Genomic DNA, 21831 nt, shown 5'->3' on the forward strand with positions numbered 1-21831 from the left:
CCCCCCCAGCCGCTGCCGCGCTGCGCTGCCGCCTCACGGGCTTGGTACGGCCCGGTTTGGTCCGGCTCGGCCCGACCTTCCCGGTATCAGCGGGAGGTAGGGCTGGCTGTTCTCCCTGCGCCGAGCCGGTGAGCGGGCGGGCGGAACGGCGGCGGCGGGGCGGGTTGGCGGCCGGACGCGGAGCGCGGACACGAGTGCGAGGAGGGGGCTGCGGCCGCGGCCTGGGCGGGGGAACCGGGAGGGACCGGGGGGTTCCGGGGCCGCTCGGCCCGGCCCGCCCGGCCCGGTGTCCGCCGGGACGAGGGTGAGCGCCTGGGGGCCGCGGAGAGGCTGCCGGCAGCCCCTAGGCCCGGGGGGATGATGAGTGGAGCGGTGGGAGCCTGGGCCCGGGGGGGCTGGGAGTGGGACCGGGGGTCTGTGAGAGGGGCTGAGGGAGCTGTGAGAGGGGCTGAGGGGGCTCTGTGGCTGCTTTGCTGGTGGCTTAGGCGAATCCCGGGAGGTGCAGCCCAGCTGGAGGGCTGTGGGTGGCTCTCAGGTCCTGCCCGTCCTACTCGGGGGTGGCACCTGCTCCGATCCCGGGGGTGGCACCTGCTCCGATCCCGGGGGCCCCGGAGCGCTTTGTCCTTCCGTGTTGTCACACATGGAGTTATCCGTCTCCCCCAGCTGCCTGTGCTGGTGACCGCCGCCGAGCCTCGGTGCTGCTTCTTCCTTCCCCTTACCGTTTTCCTTGCGGGTGCAGCGAGAGGTCAGTGGGGTTCAAGGGACTTGGAAGTGCAGAGGGAAGGTGCGAATCCCCAGATCAGCCAAGCAGGGAATGTGCTTGTTCATGCAGGAGCTGCCCCAAGCCTCGGGATGGGGATCATGTGTGTGTGTAAATGAGCATCACACGCTTCCCTTGAAGAAGTGGCCCCTCAGGTGAGTTCCTTGTTACTATTTATAAAGCTCTGGTTGACCCTGGGTGTTTTATCTGCTGAGTGGCAACAAATCAGTGCCCCTTGTGCCCTTTGCCTCCTGTCCCTGGCCGGGGAGTTGTTCTTATCTGTCTCCAAGGAAAGAGGAGAGGCTGGAGAGGGGAGGTGGAGTGCAGGAAGTGGAGCACAATGTCAAAAACACTGATTTGTTTATTTTTCCACTTAAAATCTCGCAGCCTGCAGCAGGCTGTGGGCTGTGCTGGAAAGAGGGAATCCAGTGTTTTTGTGTCCCTGCTGCAGCCCCGTGACAGTCACTGGGGTTTTTTTTTATTCCCACTTTTCCCTCTGCTGTCGGATTCTCCCTTTCCCTGCAGGCAGACAAGAACTGCCCTTCCCTGGGTGTTTTCTCTACTCTGCTCCTGGTTTTCCAGGTGTTTGCTGCAAGGATCCTTTGCTCCCTGAGAGGTTCCAGCCATGTTCAGTGCCAGCCAGTCATCCAGGGCTCAGTTCCTGGACAAGGCCCGGCAGGCACGGGAGGAGCGGCGGGAGCTCAAGGAGAGGGAGAGAGCTGCAGTCCAGCTCCAGGCTCTGGTCAGGAGGTTCCTGTGTCGATGCCGCCTGCAGAGGGAGATCAGGTGTGTGGGAATCATGGAGTCATGGAATGGGTTGGCTTGGAAGGGACCTTAAAGCTCATCTCATTCCAAACCTCTGCTAAGGGCAAGGGCACCTCCCACTAGCCCAGGTTGTCCAAGCCTCGTCCAACTTGGCCTTGGGCACTTCCAGGGATGGGGCAGCCACAACTTCTCACAGCTGCTTCTTCTTGCAGCCTCACAGGGAAGGATTTTTTCCCAATATCCCATCTAACCCTGTCCTGTGTCAGTTTGAGTCCATTCCCCCTTTTCCTGTCATTCCAGACAGGAAGTCTCTCTCCATCTTCCTCGTGGACCCCTTCAGGGAGGGAATTCTGCCTTTGCTCCATGATTGCTTTTTGACTCCTTGTTTTTCCCTCTTTGGCAGGAGAGAGGTGGAGGATTTCTTTGGGACAAATGAGTGCGGCTCAAGTAAGAGAAGTGCCCTGTCTGTGTTCAGAATTGCCAGGAAGCTGCTGTTTGTGTTCAATCCCAAGGAGGACAAGGAGGTGAGGACACTACCCTGACATCCTGCTCTGCTTTTGGGGACAGGTTAAATATGTTTAGTTCCTTACCCAGTGATCTTGGAGGTTCTTGCAATATACTTTGCTTTCAGCAATGCTCTCTCTGTCTCCTGGCCCTTCCTGAAGGGATCTGCCTGTAGGAATGAAACAGAAGAAGCCTTGAATTTTTCAGGAGTGGTTCTGTATTCGGGGCATCCTTTAATGGATGCTTTTCCTGGTGACTGTGCCAGCTGCAGGAGCTGAGCAGTGCCTGGGGATTTTGGCACACCCCAGTGCCCCAGGCAGCTACTCTGGGGCAGCTGCCAGAGATGTGTGCTGGCACAGGGAAGGCTGTTTGTATCCCAGCAGCTTTTCTCACCATGCCCTCAACTCGTGGGTTCAGAGTGAAGCCCCGAAATGATGATCTTTGCCCTGGGAAACTGAGAGGGCTGACTGGAAGGAAATCAGTTGGAAAATGGGAAGCTGTGTTCCAATGGCAGCAGCAATGGGGGGTTTTTTAATCTCTGTCCCATGGATATCTGTGCTCAAATGCAGTTTCCTGTGAGTACAGCATCCAAAAACATCCCTGTGTTCCCAAGGAGGGAATTCTGCACGGCAGCAGCAGCGTGACGTGATGTGCTCCCAGGGAAGGAGCCACTGGGATTCCTGTAGGGAATGTGTTGGGAACATTTGCTGTTTGGGACAGAGATCTTGCTCCCTCTGCTGAGCTGTTCCTTGTGCTTTTCTGAAGCAGCCCTTCCTGTAGTTAGAACTAATCCCACCTTTGGATTTTCCCAGAGGTTTGAAAAGCTGTGCCGTTGTATCCTGAACAGCATGGATGTGGAGAACGAGCCCAAGGTCAGCAGGGGGGTTTGGTTTGGAATGGGCAGGGGTTGCTGGTTATTTCTAACTCTCTGTGTGGGGATTTACCTTGGTAATAAGTAATTTTTAGCTTTCAGAAGTCCCTGAGCACTGTGGAGATTTCACAGGGAAAGTCTGGACAAGTCCTTTAGTATTCCTGGGATATTTTTACTCTGTAGAGCCACGGGAGTTAAAGGACACTTGATTTCTGGGGTGGGTGATGTGCTTTGACCAGGGAAGTTGGGGAGAGAAGCATCTTGGTCCCACTGCTGGCTTCAGGTCCCAAACTCTGCCCAGCAGCAGCACAAACCCTGTTCCCTCTGTGTATCCACCCTCCCTCAGGTGTGGTACGTGTCACTGGCACTCTCCAAGGACCTCACACTCCTCTGGATCAAGCAGATCAAAGACATCCTGTGGTTTTGCTGTGAGTTCCTCAAGCAGCTCAAGGTAAGGACTGTTTTTGTGTTTTCTCTCCCTGCATTTAGCAGGTGGCACAAGGCTTGGTGGATTTGTTAACCCTGCTGTTTGTCATCCCAGCCTGACATCCTGCAGGACTCCAGGCTGGTGAACTTGCACCTCACAATGCTGGTCACCTTCACGGACACTTCCACCTGGAAAATCCTCCGGGGAAAAGGTTGGTGCATCCAAGTGTTTAAGCCATGGATTTGGGACTTGGTGTTCAAACCTACTGAATATTGCCCTGGCACAAGCTCCCAGAGAAGCTGTGGCTGCTCCATCCCTGGAAGTGTCCAAGGTTGGATGGGGCTTGGAGCAGCCTGGGATAGTGGAAGGTGTCCCTGCCCATGGAATGGGGTGGAGTGGGCTGATCCTTAACATTCCTTCCAACCCAAACCATTCTGGGATTCAGGGATTCTGTTTCTGCACCTTGGTTGCCACAAAGATTCATTCTGCTCCTGCTTTTGCACAAAACAAGGCTTCCCTTGGGATTAGGCTGTTCCCCTTGGGATTAGGCTGTTCCCCTTGGGATTAGGCTGTTTCCCTTAGGACACCAACAGTTGTCACAGCATTTTTATAATATTCCAGAACCTCCCACACAAGAAGGGTTCAGAGGATAAGGGAATGTGCTCTCAGCTCTGGGGTTTTGTAGGAAATAGATGTAGAAAAGGCAGACAAGTATTGGGAGGAAATGAGACACTTAAAGCCTAAACAAGACAGTTTGAAATGCTGCCAAAATGATGGGTTTGTGTAGAAGGACGAGGACTTTGTACCAGGAAGGCTTGTGCAGTGACAAACCTTCGTGTGGGGGAGTCAGAGTGGGGCTGTGGTGCTGTTGGAGTGACATCAGTGCTTTAACCCAAAGGTGAAACCCTGAGACCTGCCATGAACCACATCTGTGCCAACATCATGGGCCACCTGAACCAGAAGGGCTTCTACTCCGTGCTGCAGGTCAGTCTGAGCTGCCACAGTCCTGGCTTTACCCAAAGCAGCCCCTGCCCTGCCTCTGCCCCTCTCCTGAGCAGCTCTTTGGATCCATGCTGGGGTCTCAGGGAGGAGCTGCTGGTGATTTGGGCATGATTGTATTTTTTCCTCAAGTAAAGTCAAGTCTCTCAAGTTTCTCCAGTAAAGCAGAGTATTCCTACCTGAGACCAAATCCACCCTTCCCCTTCTGTCACTGCTGCTGAGCCTGAATCCTGCTTATTCACCTCATCATGAGAAGGACAGGGCCAAGTCCTAAATAATTTTCCCAAACTTTGCAGCTGCCACATTGTTGGGGTTGGGTTTGTTTGCTGCTCTGCTGGGGAAAGGATGATGTAATGAATCTTTTAAATAAGAATTACATTACCAAACTCCGAGCCTTGCCTGTTAATTTTTAAAGCCTGTGAGCACAGGTTCTAGGGAAATAAGTCCTGCAGAGTGTCTGATTTCATTGCAGTTTCTCCCTTCTGCCATTATGAACCTGAAGCCCTTCTAGTTCTGCCAAATAACTTGTAAGAACTGGATTTTAGGCTTCTCTGATGTTCTTTTTCTCTGCATTAAATAAACTTCGTGTCTTCCAGGAGTAACAGTCTTTTTTTTTTCTGAGTACTACAGGGTTTTTATATTTTGATTCCTTTTTTTGGTTCCAGATTTTGCTAACTAATGGCTTGGCAAGATCCAGACCTTCCCTGTCCAAAGGCTCCTTAACTGCCATCTTCTCGCTTGCCTTGCGGTGAGTCAGCTGCAGCTGCCTTGGGGGATTTGCAGCCAAACTTGTCTTTTTTAGTGTTTTGTTGGGTTTTTTTAAGACTTCTCATTCTTTCAGTGTTTTTGTGCCACTGAGAATATCACCCTGAGGAAAGAAGTTGCTTTAGGCAAATGGCTCGCTTTGCTGTCGTCCTTTTTCAGATCAGAGTGGCTTTAAGTCAGGAATTAGTGTGAGCTTAAACTTGAGGATGCAGTTCAGTTCAGGGTGAGCTTGCTCTGAGAACAGAAGTGTGAGTGGATGATCTTTTCCCTGGGATGCTTCAAAGCCAGGTTGGAAAGGGCTTGGAGCAACCTGGTCTGGTGGAAGGTGGGCAGGGGGGTGGGATGGGATGAGCTGAGCTTTAAGTTCCCTTCCAACCCAACCCATTCCATGTGTGTGTGGTTCTTGCTGAGGGAATTCCCAGGATCCAGTTCTGGATGGCTCAGTTGGAGGCTGTGTTGCTTTCCCAGGTCAGGTTGAGCTCTGAAGTGTTTCTCTCTCTCTCTGTAGCCCTGTGGTTGCTGCACAGTTCTCAGACAATCTGCTGAGGTCCTTCCTGATCCATGTCATGTCTGTGCCTGCTATAATGACTCACCTTGCTACTCTCACCCCTGAGGTAAGTAGCTGATCTCAGAGGACCAACAATCTGCTGATTATCACACCAGGCCACTTGTTATTCCATTTTATCAGCTCTTGGAACAGAGCTTTGGCATTTCTCTCTTTGCCAGTTTCACCTCCCTGTTGTGAAAGCCTTACACATACTCTGGATTTCTAATGCAGAAGTGATTAACAGCAGTGGGATGATGGGCTGAACTGCCCTAAAATACATAAATAAATAAATAATAAAGGCATATATCACCCACAGCTTGAATTTTTCATGTCCTTGCTCTTCCATTTCCATAACCATAGACAGAGCCAAAGCCAAAATCACCCTGTTGGGTGGCAGAGGCTCTGTGGGGTGCCCACTAATCCAATTCAATCTGCTTGGTGCAGACAGGCAGGTTTTGTGCCAAACAGGCAAATGCTGTGTTCTTGCAGACAGAGCATTGCAAAGGTCTGGCTCCAACTCCAGCATGACCTGTTCACCTGCCAGGGGTTTCATTTCCCAGCCCAGCTCCGTGTCAAACACTCCGTGGGGCAACAGCCTCAACTTGCTGCTTTATTTGGGAAGAAAAGCCAATGCCAAGTGCTGCTGGCAGATCAGGTGTGGGAATGTGGTGCTTCCCAGCCTCACTGGCACTTCCATCCTGTCTTCCAGCGCCTGGCAGTGATCGAATCCCACGATCTCTTCCGGAAGTTCATCCTGTTTCTGAGCCGAGAATCCCAGTGCCGGGATGTCTGCGTGTGCCTGGAGGGCAGTCACACTCTCTGCTTGCTGGGTGAGCACCTCCAACACTTCTGTTGAGTTTGGAAAGCAGTCTTGAGTGAGATCTTCTTTCTCCATGGGGCAGAGCTGCCTCCAACTCATCATTTTTAATTGTTATGTCGAGAACAATTTATTTTCTGAATAATAACTGAGATGTATTTGGGGATGTTACAAGCAAGGTTTAAGACATTTGCAGAGGGAGGAAGGGCCAGAGATTTGCTCTTGTATCCATGTCATGCTGAACTGTGAAGCATCATCTCTGCCAGCTTTTCACTTGGACTCTGAGCAAGTCTTGGAGTGTGGCAGACTTAGATCTCCCTCCCCTAATTGGCCCTAAATGCTGCTGAAATATTTAAATTCACATATCTGCTGAAGTAACAAGATGACTGGTTGGAGCTCTGGGATATCCATGGATTGGAGCTTTTAGGAGTTTGTAGAAGGTGTTGGTGGGGAGGTGGCCAAAAGGACATGTCACCTCAGGGGGTTGATGTGTGCTGGAAATGGCTTCCTGCTCGGAGATCATTACTGACACCAATCCCTGGGACTGGGAAAGGATTCACTTCACTGTAACCCCTGTCCCACAGCATTTGTTCCTCCTTAAGCTTTGCTGTGCTGGTCCTTCCTCCAGGCAATCTGGTGTTCCTGGGCTCCCTGAATGACCAGGTGCTGGAGGAGGAGACAGCTCATTTTGTGGGGGTGCTCATCCACATGCTCTCCTACTGCCAGAAGTACGTGTCCCAGAAGAAATCCAACCTCACCCACTGGCACCCTGTGCTGGGCTGGTTCTCACAGACTGTGGATTATGGGTGAGTGGGAAGGACCTCAGTGCAGAGAGATGATGAAGCCTCTCCTTTTAGTTTTAAAATTTTTTTATGTGTTGCAAAGTGTTTTATGTTTTGAGACGGGCAGTGGGGAATGATTCCTCAGATATTTTGGGTTCTAGCTGCACAATAAACTGTAGCATTCCTACACAGACTATTCCATGGGGGAATTCATGGAGTGCAGTTAAACTGGTGACCAGTGGCCATACTGGTACACTGACACATCAGCTCTTCCTGTGAGCACCATCTGTAGGGTGGGTGCATATTCCCATTTGGATTATGAGCTAAATGGATCAGTAGCACTGCCTGGTGTTTTATTCCAGGCTGCCTTCTAAGCTGCCCTCCTGCCCTGTCTTCCAGGCTGAACGAGTCCATGCCCCTGCTGACCAAGCAGCTGCAGCACCTCTGGGGAGTCCACATGATCCGTATCCTCTTCAGTGATGTGCTCAGCAAGAAACTGCTGGAAAATCAGGAGATAGCTCAGCTGCCAGCACAGCCAGTCTCCCCTCAGAACAGCCTTCCTATGAAAAGTCAGTTCTGGAGGGTTGTGGGGCTTTTTTGTCTCTGTGTGTGTGTGTGTGTGTTTACATGGATCTCTCTCCCAGACTCGCAGGGTTTTGACTTTTCCACTTATGCCAAAAGCTTTGAGTAGTTACTTGCAGCAGCTGCTGCTGCTTAGGTGGGGATGTGATCTCTCCTATTTGTAATTCCTCCTTGGAATGCTTCTGAGACCTGGGGCAAGTCTCTTTCTTTGGTGCTGGGAAAATATTTGCTTATTTTAGCAGTTTTTCATCATTTTCTCAAGTAGCTGAAGTGCTTTTGGCGAAACTTAGAACTTCTGAGAGAAGATGGAAGCTCAGCTTCCCATGTGGAAAGCAAGGTGAAGCTGGCTCCTGCACCTGCAGAAGAGGATTTGGGATGAGATAACTGTAAATCTGATACTTTCTAGCTGTTGCCTATAACACTGGATCCTGTAGTCATTATTTGCTGCAGTCAGGACCATGGATCATGAGTGGTTTGGGTTGGAAGGGAACTTAAAGCCCATCTGGGGCCAGGGCAGGGACACCTTCCACTATCCCAGGTCGCTCCAGCCTGGCCTTGGACACTTCCAGGCATCCAGGGGCAGCCCCAGCTTCTCTGGGCACCCTGTGCCAGGGCCTCCCCACCCTCACAGGGAAGGATTCCTTCCCAATATCCCATCTAATGCTGCCCTCTGGCACTCCTCCTGTGTTTCTGCCACCAGACCTGTTCAAGAGAGCTTTCCAGAAGTCGGCCTCAGTCCGGAACATCCTGAAGCCGGTGGGAGGGAAGCGCGTGGACTCTGCCGAGGTGCAGAAGGTTTGCAGCATCTGTGTCCTCTACCAAACCACCCTGACCACCCTCACCCAGATCCGCCTGCAGATCCTCACAGGTCAGGGCACCTCTGGGCTGCTCAAATCCTTGCCAGTGGAGAGAACAAAAGAGATTTTCTTATTTCTGTTGATTTGTTGGGAGTTTTATCACTGCCAACGGGTTATTGACTGGCTGGGGAAGGCTTGTTCCATCCTGAATCATCCGTGGGATCAATAATGTTCAGCACCACTTGATCAAGCACAAACTCTCCAGAATACAAATTAAAGCAGGTTTTCCTCTCATGAAACCTTGCTTACTCCCTCTCAACCTTCAGCCTGAGTCAGTGTTTTTGGAGAGCCTGGCAATATTAGTCTTGCTCCAGGGGGAACACTGAATGCTTTCAAACATCTTGAGAACAAACTGCCTGTCTTGGGAAGGGGTGGAGGAGGAGATCTGCACTGTTTTGGTCTGGTGGGTAGAGCAGGGAGTGAGTCCAGAGCTTTGGGTGCTTTGTGGTGACCATGGGTGCAGCCTTGTTGTGTTCTCATCCCTAAGGTGAGTGTGGGATCACAGGAATTCGTTCTTTTCTAAAGCTGCAAAAGAATTTGGGGGGGAAAGCTTTAAGATGTGCAAACAATGCCTCCTTGAAAGCTGGGGTTTTTTTGCTTTCCTGGTGATTGTCCATCTCCTGTTAGTGCAGACAGGCCTGGGAGCCAAATGGGATGCTCATGTTCCTCTTCTGCTTTGCAAAAGGCTCTTTCAGCTTCAAGTCCCACCGCTCTGAGCTTTCACGAGCAGCAGAATGAGCTTTACTGAGTGCATTTTATATTTTCGTAGGTCTCACTTACCTGGATGATCTGCTGCCCAAATTATGGGCTTTCATCTGTGAGCTGGGACCGCAGGGGGGTTTAAAACTCTTCTTGGAGTGTTTGAACAATGACACTGAGGAATCCAAGAGGCTGCTGGCCATGTTGATGCTCTTCTGTGACTGCTCCCGTCACCTCATCACGTAGGTAGCACATGGATGGGGATCCCTGGGTTTTGGGACATGGAGTTGTGTTCCTTCAGGTTCAAGAGAAACATTTAAGGTTTTATGTCTTTTCATGAAGATAAGTAAGCAGAGTAAAGCTTTTGGGGTTGAGTCCAGAGAAATAAAGGGCTTCCAAAGGACTTTTCCCCCTCAGGTGTGTGCTGCTTCCAGCTGGTAACAAAACTGGGTGGGGGGAAAAGAAACAACACAAAAGATGGGAAAAGGGGGTGGAAAATCTGCCCTTGCTGGTCAGTAGAGACAGTTCTCTCAGCTTGAATGAGGCAAAAATTTTCTTGGGAATAGAAAAGGTCCTTTTAAGCCTGAAACACTGACTTTGCTTGTATCTCAGCCTCTCATACCATCTTCTGTTAGGATCTGCTCTCAATCAAAATCCATAAATAAGGTTTGGTTGTTTATGACTTTAGATCCTCATGGGTGTCAGTTGTCATAGAAATAAGAGCTGCTGCTAAAGGATAATGTGCCTTTCTGAAAATTTCAGCTGGGAATTAAATTTACACTCGTGCATTTGCATTTGTTTGCTCTGACAGGATTCTGGATGACATCGAGGTCTACGAAGAGCAGATTTCATTCAAACTGGAAGAGCTGGTGACCATCTCCTCTTTCCTGAACTCCTTCGTGTTTAAGATGATCTGGGATGGAATTGTAGGTGAGTGCTTTTAGTAGCTTGAGTTGATGTTATTGTTAGAACCACAAATGGCATTAATTTTGGAATTTGAAGCTTCTGCTAATTATTCCTTGGCACAAAAAGCACTACAATGTGGGAATATGTCCCAGTCTTTTGATGTCCAGATGCCACGATCATGCTTGGTGCCAAATCCAGAGCACTTCCCTATTTCCAGTAAGGATTTGTGTAACAGACATGATGGGCAGAGATGGTTTTTGGCAGAGATGAGGTTTGCAAGGCTGGGCCATGTGTTGGACAAGAGCAGGGCAGTGCTGTGACCAGGCAGAGCAGCTTGCTCAGGTCTCTGTAGAATCTGCTGTGGATCTCTCTGCTGGTATAATTTGGGTACAGCTCAACTCTCTGGTAATGAGCTGAGATAGTCCAGTTCTGATGTGAAATGAGATGGCTTTGATCAGCTCTGTTTGAAGAAGAGACTCCCTGTCTTCCCAGAGGCACAAAATCCTTCCTTCTGGAGACCGTGTGGGTCAGGAAAACACCCCAGTGCTGCTACTGTGGGGAGGATGATCAAAGTGTGGCTCCTGCTGGTGCCAAGGGTGCCTGGACTTTGCTGCCTTGTTCCTTTTGTGCAGAGAATGCCCGAGGGGAGACCCTGGAGCTGTTCCACTCTGTCCATGGCTGGCTCATGGTGCTGTACGAGCGGGATTGTCGCCGGCGCTTCGCTCCCGAGGATCACTGGCTGCGCAAGTGAGTGGCCCAGGGCAGGGATCCTGGGCAGCTCCGGGTTTGTCCCACTGCTCCACATGCTCTGGGGAGGCTGGTTTGGGATTCCTTATTGACATTCTGCCTGTGGGATCGAGGTGGGAACTGCTGCCTGTGTTTGCAGTTAAGGACATCCCTGGTGTTGTGCTTTTTTTCCATGGTGGGAGGTTTAGGTGGTGCTTTGAAAACTGACTCAGCACCCAAAAGCTTGGGTGTTCCTGGCCCTTTTTACCTTGTTAGTGTGTACACTGGGCACTTCAGTCATCTTTGGAAGCATTACCAGCAGTTCCCTCTCTCCCACCCCGAGTTGTCTCCCACACCTCAGGGATCTCTCAATCTCTGCCTTTTTTGTCAAGGGACCTCAAACCCAGCGTGCTCTTCCAGGAGCTGGACAAGGACAAGAAACGAGCCCAGCTGCTGCTGCAGTACATCCCACACGTCATTCCCCATAAGAACGTGAGTGGGGTGGGGGTAGAGGATGGAGGCTGGGAATCAGTGGCCTGGGTGGCCTGGGGTGGGAGGGACACGTGTCTGGAGCATTTTGTGACACGGAGCTTCTTTTGAAATGCCAGCTGAATAATTCACCCCCTTCCCCAATAGATTTCCTCTACATGTTTTGATTTCTGTCACTGAGAGAGAGCTGATTTGTGTCCTCACCCCTTCCCAGTGTATTTCTTTCAAATCTCTTGATCTCTATGTTGAGACAGAACTGATTTGTGTGTGCAGCTGCGTGGGGTGAGTGGGTGACAGTGGCACCAGGGCGTAGCTGAGATCAGGACAGCCAGCAGCACTTCTGCATGTCAGGAGCCTCCCAAATCCCTGCTGCACTGCAGGATCCCTGTGGATTGAGACTTGCATTTGTTTTCTTCTTGCAGAGGGTGCTGCTCTTCCGGAACATGGTCACGAAGGAGAAGGAGAAGCTGGGGCTGGTGGAGACGAGCTCGGCGTCCCCTCACGTCACCCACATCACCATCCGCCGCTCCCGCATGCTCGAGGTGAGGGGCACGAGCCAGCCCCCAGGGCAGCACCCTGACCTGACAAAAACAGGGCAGGGGGGGTGGGGTTTTACTTTCTCTGTGGCTGTTGAGGGACCCACTCCCAGAACTGACATTCCAGGAGAATGCTGGACCCTTGTTCAGCTCAGGCTGCTGCAAACCTGGAGTTCTGACTTGGAAAATGCTGGGGTTTTGAGCTCAAGGCTCAATGACAAATGCAGATTTCTGTGTACCTTTGTCCTGTCTCTGCTGGATCTCTGGGTGGGTGTTTCACTCTCTCCCTCTGGGAATGTTCTCTGGATTTTCTGCTCTGTGTAGGATGGATACGAACAGCTCCGGCAGCTTTCCCAGAACGCCATGAAGGGAGTGATCAGGGTGAAGTTTGTCAATGATCTGGGGGTCGATGAGGCTGGTATTGATCAAGATGGAGTCTTCAAAGAGTTCCTGGAAGAGATCATTAAAAAGGTGTTTGACCCTGCACTGAATCTGTTCAAGGTAGGACACAGGTGGCACCTGAGGTGACCCTGTGCAGGCAGAGCCATTCTGGCTCACTGGGCTCTTATCTCTTATCTCTTTGTGCAGACCACCAGTGGTGATGAGAGGCTGTATCCATCCCCAACATCCTACATCCATGAGAACTACCTGCAGCTCTTCGAGTTCGTGGGGAAGATGCTTGGGAAGGCTGTGTATGAGGTGAGCCAGAAGCACCAGGTTGGGATATTGTCAGTGATGGTACCTTTGAGAGCATCTGTCCTGCTTGGCGGGCTGTTAGTGAAGAGAGGAGTTTGGAAAAATGGCTTGGATAAAGATCCTGATAGTGGAACAGGCTGGAATTTCTTCAGGCATGTATTAAAAATAATCTTGGAGGTAAAACCTGGGACATGCCTGGCTTATTCCTCGTGGTGCTGGGGACACCAGCCTGGTTTTTTTGGTGTTGCACCTTACAAACATCCACTTGTGGATACCTTAAAGGGACATGAGGCAAAGAGGAGACTGGAATGACAGAATGACTCCCTGATAGAATGATTTGGGTTGAAAGAGAACTTTCTAGTCCAATCCACTTCCCACTGGCAGGGACACCTTCCACTCTCCCAGGTTGCTCCAAGCCCCATCCAACCTGGCCTTGGACCCTTCTAGGGATGGGGCAGCCACAGCTTCTCTGGGCACCCTGTGGCAGGGCCTCACCTCCCTCCCAGGGAAGGACTTTTTCCTTGTATCTCACTAAATTTTCCCTCTTTCAGTTCAAACCACATAAGGCAGTTCTTTTAAAGGACACATGGAGCTCCCCAGGTGCCTTTTCACACCTGCCTTACTAATGAATGGATTTTAAGAGGATGTGGGGTTTGTAGCTGATTTTGGTGCCTTGCAAAGTGCTCTTTGCACTTGTTCCCCATCACAAGATCTGCCTTGCAGGTAGCCAAAGATGCCACAACCACGACCTTACCCCTGTGTGTTCTTCTTGTCCCTAGGGAATAGTTGTGGATGTACCATTTGCTTCCTTCTTTCTGAGTCAGCTCCTCGGGCACCACCACAGTGTCTTCTACAGCTCCGTGGATGAACTGCCCTCCTTGGACTCGGAGTTTTATAAAAATCTCACTTCAATTAAGGTTTGAGCAGTAATTTTCCTGTCATTCACCCTCCTGATTGCTGCCTCTTGTTAGAAACTGCCTTTGAGTATTGCTTTAAAAACCCCTGGGAGTAACTGGTGGTTCTGCTGCTGAACCCTGACCCTTTTTTTCTTTTTTTTTTTTTCCTTCTCCCTGTTGTTCTGCAGCGTTATGATGGTGATATCAGTGACCTGGGCTTGACACTGTCCTATGATGAAGATGTGATGGGTCAGGTAGGTTTTTACTCAGTGATTTGTTGGGCTTATCTCTGCTTTGTCCCAAACACCCTCCTCATGTTGCCACGGAAGGCTGGCTCGGCTTCTCTGCACTCAGCTGTGGATTCAATATTTACCTGTGGGCAGAGAACAGCTTTTTCCACAAGGAAAGGTTCCCCTCTGACCCTTAATTTTTCTGCTGCCAGGGTTGAAAAAGTGTTTAATGCTTCCCCTTCATAACTGGTGTTCCCCTGTTAAAAGAAGAACCTGTGAGTAGGGAGAAATTCCTTTTCTTCCCACATGGGTGCTTCTGTCAGGGAATCTCCAAGTGTGTTAGGAGGTCTCTTGGCCTAGAGAAGGAAAAGCTGTTTATCAGTCCCTTAGGAAGACTTGGAGGTACTTGGTTGCACTTGAGCCCTGTGAAGTTTTGTGTGCAGAGCTGAAAAAATCTGGAGAGCTAAGATAAAAATGCCTTTTGCTGGCAGCGTTGTGCTGCAAATTGCATGGGGAGCCGTGGAGGACACCTGCTGCTGCCTCAGGATTACTGAGGTTCCAGCTTGGAGGGTTCTTCCCTGTGAAAAATAAAGGCAGGAGTAGGATATGGAGCCCAGCAACGAGACCCTGCAGGCTGTGGTTCACGGAGGTTAAAAATAACCCAGGCACTCCTGTTTTCCCAGTGCTTTGGTGGTGCTGACGGAGCCAGCTGGGGTCACCCTGATTGAGCTGTGTGTCCCTGTAGCCACAGCCACGTCACAGCTGAGCTCATTCCCTGTGCTGGGCTCCCTTCTGACCTTGGAATTCACCTGGAGCCGAGGCACAGAGGCCTCTGTGATGTGGGAATGAGGATGTGCTGCCTCAGCTTGGGCAAAGATGAGTCGAGACTCAGCAGGCAGCAGCTGGAGGGTCCTGTACTGTCCCTGAGCTGGAGGAGATCACCAGGCCCTGGGAGATCCTTCCTGCCTGGAGGCACCGAGATCCAGGAGCTCCTGCGTGAGACCTGTGGATCAGCCAGCTTTGGGTTGTGCTGATAACACTGAGCTTGCTCAGCCTCTGGATTCTGGGATTGTGACAGTCCCCCAGGGCTCTTGGAATTGATTTGTGTGTGGTTCAGCAGTGATGGATCAGACTGCAGAGGAGGCTTCCTGGGAGAAGGGCTGGCTCCACTGGTGGGAGAGCTGGAGTTCCTACTGTTCAATTACTCTGTTAATAGTTAAGTGAAACTGGTTCAAGGCAGAAGCAGGATTATTACTTAAATTTTAAATCCTGCTGTTTTATTGTAAAAATAAATGTTTTATGGGGAGGTAACAGCTTAGCATGGCATTTCCTTCCATTGTGGTTGCAGGCAGTAATTAGCAATCCAATCATTTCTTCCCTCAGCTGGTTTGCCATGAACTTGTTCCTGGAGGGAAGACCATTCCCGTTACCAATGAAAATAAGTAAGTACAGCAATTAGATTTTTAAGGTCACTACTGCAAAATACTTCATTCTGGTTCCTTGGTCTTGCATCTGGAATGAATTGAGATAGATTGGAGGAGAAGGAGCACATAAATATCTTAATAGAATTTGCTGGTTACAGTTCATCGGCAGAAATTGTATTAAATTTGATTTGCAAAATAAAAATTGACAATTTGCTTCTTGAAACAGCACTTCTGAGGTCAAAGGCACCCAGTCAGGGAGATTCTGCAGGATTTAATGATGGTGATGGATACAGACAGATGGATTCAAAGCAATTCAGGCACACAGTCGTGAACACAGAGGGCACAGATGCTCAAAGACACCTTGGAGCAGACAGATCTCCTCAGAATGATAACATGTGGCAGTTGTATAAAGCACCGTGTTCCGAGCAGACAGTGCTGAATTCAAATGTACTCGACAGTCGTTCTTTAGAGCCAGGAAATCAGAGGAGACACCGAGCCCCGGGGCTGTTTTCACAGATAACCGGCTTTTAGATCGTTATCAGAAATGTCAACTCCGGAGCCTGCAAACCAACCCCACCTTTTTGTTCCTTTTTTTTTTTTTTTTTTTTCCTTCCTTTTCTTCTTCTTCCCTATCCCCTTCAGTGCTCATAAAAGCAGGATGAAATATCTATTAAGCAAGTGTGTGTTTGAACTGGTGAGCTGGGGGTTGTTCTTTTCTTCCTGACAAATGGAAGCTGGATCCCACCTGGATCGTGCTCTGCAGTCTGATGTTCCCAGGCTTTTCCCTTCTCCAGCTCTGACCAGGGCGTTTGCATTTGAAAGGATCTTCCCCTGGCCTGTCTCCAGTGAGCTCAGGGAGAAAGTTGAAAGCCTTGGATGCTGCTCTAGTCATTTACAGCAGAAATGTGAAGCTTTTGCACCCAAACTGGGAGTTGGGAGGGAGCAGAGGTGTTGGGAAGCTGGAAACAGCTCTGCCTGGGGATGCTGGGATGACCTTGCCCAAAACCCAGGCAGTGGGATTGTGGTGGGGTCTGTGTGGGAGCTGCTGAAGAAGAATCAGCAAGTTCAGGTCTTTTTCCTGGAGGTGAGAAGAGGAAGAGCCTCCCTCTAACAAAAAGTTCACCTCTCCCACATCCTGCAGGAAGGTGGGAATCTGCTCCATGGTTTTGGTGTGGTATTTGTCCAGCCATGGGGCAGCAGAGTGCAGTGAGCTGTTGGTCAGACCTAGAGGAAAGTCTGCCTGGAGAGCTGAGCTGTTAAAAGGAGTTGGAGCTGTGTCCAGCCAAGGTTGATCAAGGGTTTATTAAAGCAAATTAGTCCCTGAGCTGGGCAGGAGCTCTGAGAAATGAGCAGAGTCCCAGAGGGGGGAAAGGGGCAAAATCTGGGCAGAAAAACATCTTCATCTGCTTCAATAAAGAGCAGGGCCTGGAGGAGAAAGTATAACCCTGTCCAGGCTGTCCCAGTCCTTTTGGGGCCAGAGAAACACACCAGGGACAGTTCAGTGGTGGGTGGGGGGTACCCCTGACTGCTCCATGCCCCCCGTGCCACCTGCCCTGTCCCACAGGATCAGCTACATCCACCTGATGGCCCATTTCCGGATGCACACCCAGATCAAGAGCCAGACTGCAGCTCTCATCAGCGGCTTCAGGTCCATCATCAAGCCCGAGTGGATCCGGATGTTTTCCGCGCCGGAGCTGCAGCGCCTCATCTCCGGGGACAACGCCGAGATCGACCTCGAGGACCTGAAGTAAGTGACAGCTGGGGCTGCTGGGCCTCCCTCAGCTGGCCTGGGAGCTGAGGCCTTCCTTTGCAGAGCCCCTGGGAGGTAGCAGGACCATGACTCGTGCACGACTTCTGCTGCTCCTACTTGGAACGTGAGGAGCAGACGGGAACAGAGCTTTGGAACGGGTTCCTTAAGGCTCATTTGGGATGGGTCCTTTCTTCCATTGGTTCCTGGGGGCAGAATTTCTCTCTGCTTTTCCCTTTCCTCTGATCAAGTGCCCAGGTAGTGCTGGGGGCTCAGTGTCAGCAGAGAACCCTGACCTGTGACAGATGTTGGACAGGGCTTGGAGTGACCTGGGCTACTGGGATTTGTCCCTGCCCATGGCAGGGAGTGCAATGAGATGAGCTTTAAGATCCCTTCCACCCTAAACCATCCCACCTGAGTGATCCTCCCAGCACTCGTGCCCCTCCTGCTGCAGTGCCAGGCCTGCCAGAGCCTTTCCCTCCCCAGGAAGCACACGGTGTACTACGGGGGCTTCCATGGCAGTCACCGCGTCATCATCTGGCTCTGGGACATCCTGGCCAACGACTTCAGCCCTGAGGAGAGAGCCATGTTCCTCAAGGTGAGATCCTGCTGGGATCTGGGGTAGTGGGGCCAGGGCTGTTTTCCAGTTACCTGGGTGCTCTTTGAAAGGGCACCAGAATTCCTGACACCTGGAAGTGCCCAGCAGAGCTCTGTGAAAGCTCTGGTGTCACCACGAATGTCCTCCCTGCAGAGGTGGCACTCCCCAAAGGCTGTCAGACACACACTGGGGGGTGCCCAGTGCTGTTACTGTGTCACTGTGTGGTTATTCCTGCCCTCACTGCTCCCATCGTCACCATCTGGCACTTTCCAGTTTGTCACCAGCTGCTCCAGGCCTCCACTTCTGGGCTTTGCCTACCTCAAGCCTCCTTTCTCCATCCGCTGTGTGGAAGTGTCTGATGACCAGGTAGGTATCCTCCTCTCAGGGCTTGGGAATTCCTGCCTGGCTTCCTCCCATCCATCTGACCTGGAAACCCTTAACGTGGGAAGATGAGATGTTAGGATTAGATATCAGGGAGAAATTCTTCCATGTGAGGCTGGTGAGGCACAGGGTGCCCAGAGAAGCTGTGGCTGCCCCATCCCTGGAAGTGTCCAAGGCCAGCTTGGATGGGGCTTGGAGCAACCTGGGCTAGTGGAAGGTGTCCTTGCACATGGCAGGGGGTGGAACAAGATGAGTTTTAATGTCCCTTCCAACCCAAACCAGTCTAGGATTCTACACCTGAAAACAACCCCACCCCAATAGGATGCTCATGGCTGCACACACACACAGCAGCTCCAGGTTCTTCCTGCCTGGATTCCCTGGGTTCCTCCAGGGTTGTGTTTTCTCCTTGGCATCTCCCTGTGTCCCTGCACACCTTACCCACGTCAGGCATTGAGTTACAAGCAGAGCTCCTTGGGGGAGGGTGGGGAAAACTGAGCTCTGGGCTTTGGCTCTCCCTGTTCCCAGTGCCACGTTTTGCCTTGGCACCTCTACCCCGCGCCCCTGTGCCAGGAGTGCAGAGGGAGGTGCCAGCTCTGTGCCCTTGCAGGACACGGGGGACACCCTGGGCAGCGTTTTGCGCGGCTTCTTCACCATCCGCAAGAAGGAGCCGGGCGGGCGCCTCCCGACCTCCTCCACGTGTTTCAACCTCCTCAAGCTCCCCAACTACAGCAAGAAGAGCATCCTGCGGGAGAAGCTGCGCTACGCCATCAGCATGAACACCGGCTTCGAGCTGTCCTAGGCACGGCCTGGACTCGGGATGGGGCTTGGAGCTGCTGCTGGAAGGGGAGCCCTTCCCACGTGGAGCCCGGAGCAGCTCCGTGGGAGCCGACTGCTCGCTCGAGGCCTGGACAGGCAGCTGGTAGTGGAGGTTCACAGGGATCCAGGGAAGAGCTGCTGGGCTCAGGGCTGGCTTTTCTTAGGCACGGCTCCAGGCCGGAGGAGGGGATGGGCCTGACCCTTTCACTTGACACCCACGGAAATCGTCCTTAAAAGCAAACCCCGGGGGAGCACAGAAGGAACGTTCCAAGTGCCACTCAGATTAGTGACAGTCAGACCCCCAGCAGGCTGGGCAGGCCGGGCAGCTGCTGCCGTGCCAGTGCTGCTTTTTCCTTTCCCAGGAGCTGGGCTGGCTGGAAGTGAGTCTGGGAAGCTGCACAAAGGCAGAGGGATGACAGAGCCCACGAGGAGATGACGGCGTTGGAAGTGCCCTGATGGGCACTGCTCACTCAGGACAGGGGGATTCCAGGCGTCCCTGCCCCTGCAGGGTCCTTGGTGTGTCTTGGAGAAGGAATCCCAGGGAAGCAGCAGGTTAAACAGGAGCAGATGGACCCTGTGGCTTTCGGGAAGGTTTTGGGATGCTGGAGGTTAAGGGCTGGAGCAGCAGGAGTGGGCTCAGCCAGCTGTGCCTCTGCCAGGCTCCTGCCAGACCCAGGCCTTGGGACAGAAAGGGTCATGTCTCAATTTCTCAGGAGCAGGAAAGGTTTCATTTTCCTTGGTTTCCAGAGGACAGGAGCTGGCACACGGTCGGGCTCCCCAGCCCAGTGCTCGTGTGGGGCAGGTTCCTCTCTGGAACAGTGAGAATGTGTCAAGTCCTCTGGAAACCTCCACTGGCAAAATCCCTCTGGGATGGAATTTTCACTTTGTTTGCAGGCCCTTTCTTAGGGAGTTGTTTGGACCCAGGGCAGGGCCTCTGTGTAAGAGCCACATTTGCTTTGGTGCCAAACTCTTTCTTTTGGTCACTTTGTCTCTTTCTGGCCTTATTTCTGTGAGCTGCTGTTTGCCTGGAGCAGGCAGCTTTTGCAGAGGGGGTGACTTGGGAAGGTGTGGATCCTTCCTGCCATTTCTGAGACACTCATAAAGTGTCTCTGCAGCTTCCCACCTTTGGTCCCTCGAGCTGCTGCGAGTCCTGCCCTGGCCCAGGCTGGAGAGAGGAGGAGACTGGGCTGCTCCTGGGCTGTCCTGGCCCTGCTGGGATTCTGGCACAGAGGAGAGCCATGGCATTGCTCTCTTGGGGACAGGGTTAAAAGCCAGTCACCTCCTCCTCTTCACCTCACAGGTAAAACAAGCTCCTGCATAGGCTGTTGGCTTCTGCCCAGGGTTTTCTTTCCCTCCTTCTCTCCCTGTGGCACTGGGGATCCTCATTCCCCTCCCTGGCCATATCCCACCTCTCCTGCTGCCGTGCCTGGTCTGTCCCACAGGATTCCTGTCCCCAGGTGAGCTCAGCAGAGCACAGGTCTCCACACCCTGGGCTCTGGAAGAACCCCCTTAACCACAATATTCCACATTTCCAAGGGGTCGGAAAACCCTCGGCACTGAGCAGCAGCAAGATGGCCTTGGCTTCATCCTCCTCCTGTCGTGCTTCAGATGAGTTTCAGAGAAATAACCCTTTTATGAGAACCAATGCCTGGAAATGCATCTGGAAAGCAACGTCAGGATCCTTTTTCTCTGTCAAATCAGTGAGATTAAACAGGAGTGATGGGAAGTGTTGGTGCGGACAGGAATGTCTGCATCCAGAGGGTTCAGGCCACTGGGCTGTGAGTCAGAGAAATTAAAGATGATAGTAAATTTCTTTTTTTCTTTTTTATACATAGAGCATTTTGGCATTAACCAGTTGGTGACTGTGTAGTTGGGAGGTTTAGGCACTGCCTTGGACCTCTCAGAGTTTAAATACCACCTGAGCTCTTCTTTTTCCGTCTAGGAAGTGCAGTGTGTCTGGCTAGAGCACAATGAGCATTCAGTGACATGAGTTGTTGAACACTGAGATAAAGTCCTTGCTCCCTTCTCCCTTCGTTCCTCAGGAGTACAATTCCTAGAAAAGATCTTACTGCAGACTTAGCTTGGTCCCTCCAAACCTGGAGATGTTGCACTACAGACACTGCTCCCGTGCTGGAGCTGGTGTGGAAAATGTGATAAATGTCTGGAAAATTCCCGGTGGATGCAGGCGAGGATTCCTGTGGAGGGACTGATTCCTGTGTCCCAGGGAGGCTGTAACACACTTGAGCAGGTGTGTCAGTCCCTTCCTGCTCCGTGGATCCTGCCCAGGGATGGTTTTGCCACAGGAAATTCATGAGGATCTTTTCTATCCAAGCCTCGCTGCCGTGGAGACCTTGGTTCCATCCCTGTGTGTGTGTCTGACCTGCAGAGAAAATAAAGCTGGGATGAGTTCAGGCGGTTGGGTGTCTCCTGGTCCTTTCCTAGGGCAGGGAATGTGCTGGTGGGATGCTCCTGGCAGAGCAGAGTCGGGCATTAGGGCCCTGGCACCTCTCAGAGCACACCTGCCCTTTGCTGAGGCCCTGGCACATGTTCCCAAAGAAGCTGTGGCTGCCCCATCCCTGGAAGTGTCCAAGACCAGGCTGGACAAGGCTTGGAGCAACCTGGGCTGGTGGAAGGTGTCCCTGCCCATGGCAGAGGCTTGGAACTGGGTAAAATTTAAGTTCCCTTCCAACCCAACCCAGTCTGGGGTTCCGTGAGTCTCTGCCAGGCTGAGTATGGAGCCTGCTGCTCCCATGGGAATTCCTGTTGCCAGGCTGGTTCCTGGTGCCTGTGCTGCGGTGTCCCTGAGAGCTGGGATCTGTGGGGTGCTCCAGCTGGGGGGATAGGAGGCCTGCTGAGCCCAAAGGGACCTGGCAGTGTTGTTTGAAGCAGGATTTGCTCCTGTTGGAATATGCTTGGAGAAGCTCTGCCTGGTCCTGCAGAGTGCTGTGACTTCGGTCCATCCTGAGGGGTGTTGGTGCTCCTCGGATGCAGGGGCAGGTGCTGGGACCAGC

At 51.9% G+C, this 21831-nt stretch overlaps 1 protein-coding gene across 5 annotated transcripts; it reads left to right on the forward strand.

Annotated features, from left to right (window-relative positions):
• The first annotated feature begins 15 nt into the window (after positions 1-15).
• On the forward strand, positions 16-21231 carry UBE3B (ubiquitin protein ligase E3B). Of its 5 annotated transcripts, none has more exons than XM_069030727.1 (29): positions 16-96; positions 664-745; positions 833-915; positions 1343-1546; positions 1929-2049; positions 2842-2901; positions 3247-3351; positions 3442-3538; positions 4226-4311; positions 4992-5074; positions 5600-5705; positions 6348-6468; positions 7084-7261; positions 7637-7806; positions 8520-8687; positions 9446-9617; positions 10187-10305; positions 10914-11028; positions 11400-11499; positions 11919-12038; positions 12357-12533; positions 12621-12731; positions 13508-13645; positions 13813-13878; positions 15238-15296; positions 16843-17025; positions 17512-17623; positions 17897-17989; positions 18612-21231. In XM_069030727.1, the coding sequence occupies exons 4-29, from the start codon at positions 1386-1388 to the stop codon at positions 18801-18803; spliced, it is 3213 nt and encodes a 1070-aa protein (XP_068886828.1). In that variant the 5' UTR covers positions 16-96; positions 664-745; positions 833-915; positions 1343-1385; the 3' UTR covers positions 18804-21231. The 5 variants fall into 5 exon arrangements, with proteins under 5 accessions (XP_068886828.1, XP_068886827.1, XP_068886825.1 ...); XM_069030724.1 differs by lacking the exon at positions 16-96 and adding an exon at positions 207-304; XM_069030726.1 differs by lacking the exon at positions 664-745 and having other exon boundaries at positions 16-128.
• The last annotated feature ends 600 nt before the right edge of the window (positions 21232-21831 follow it).

This window comes from Aphelocoma coerulescens, chromosome 15, assembly GCF_041296385.1.
Source record: "Aphelocoma coerulescens isolate FSJ_1873_10779 chromosome 15, UR_Acoe_1.0, whole genome shotgun sequence".
Lineage (NCBI taxonomy): Eukaryota > Metazoa > Chordata > Aves > Passeriformes > Corvidae > Aphelocoma > Aphelocoma coerulescens.

Excerpts from the sequence above, each read along its gene's own strand:
- UBE3B (XM_069030726.1), top strand. The coding sequence starts at position 1,386 with ATGTTCAGTGCCAGCCAGTCATCCAGGGCTCAGTTCCTGGACAAGGCC. Across the intron at positions 6,469-7,083 it reads TCACACTCTCTGCTTGCTGG|GCAATCTGGTGTTCCTGGGC; the intron begins GTGAGCACCTCC and ends TCCTTCCTCCAG. Across the intron at positions 11,500-11,918 it reads ACGTCATTCCCCATAAGAAC|AGGGTGCTGCTCTTCCGGAA; the intron begins GTGAGTGGGGTG and ends TTCTTCTTGCAG.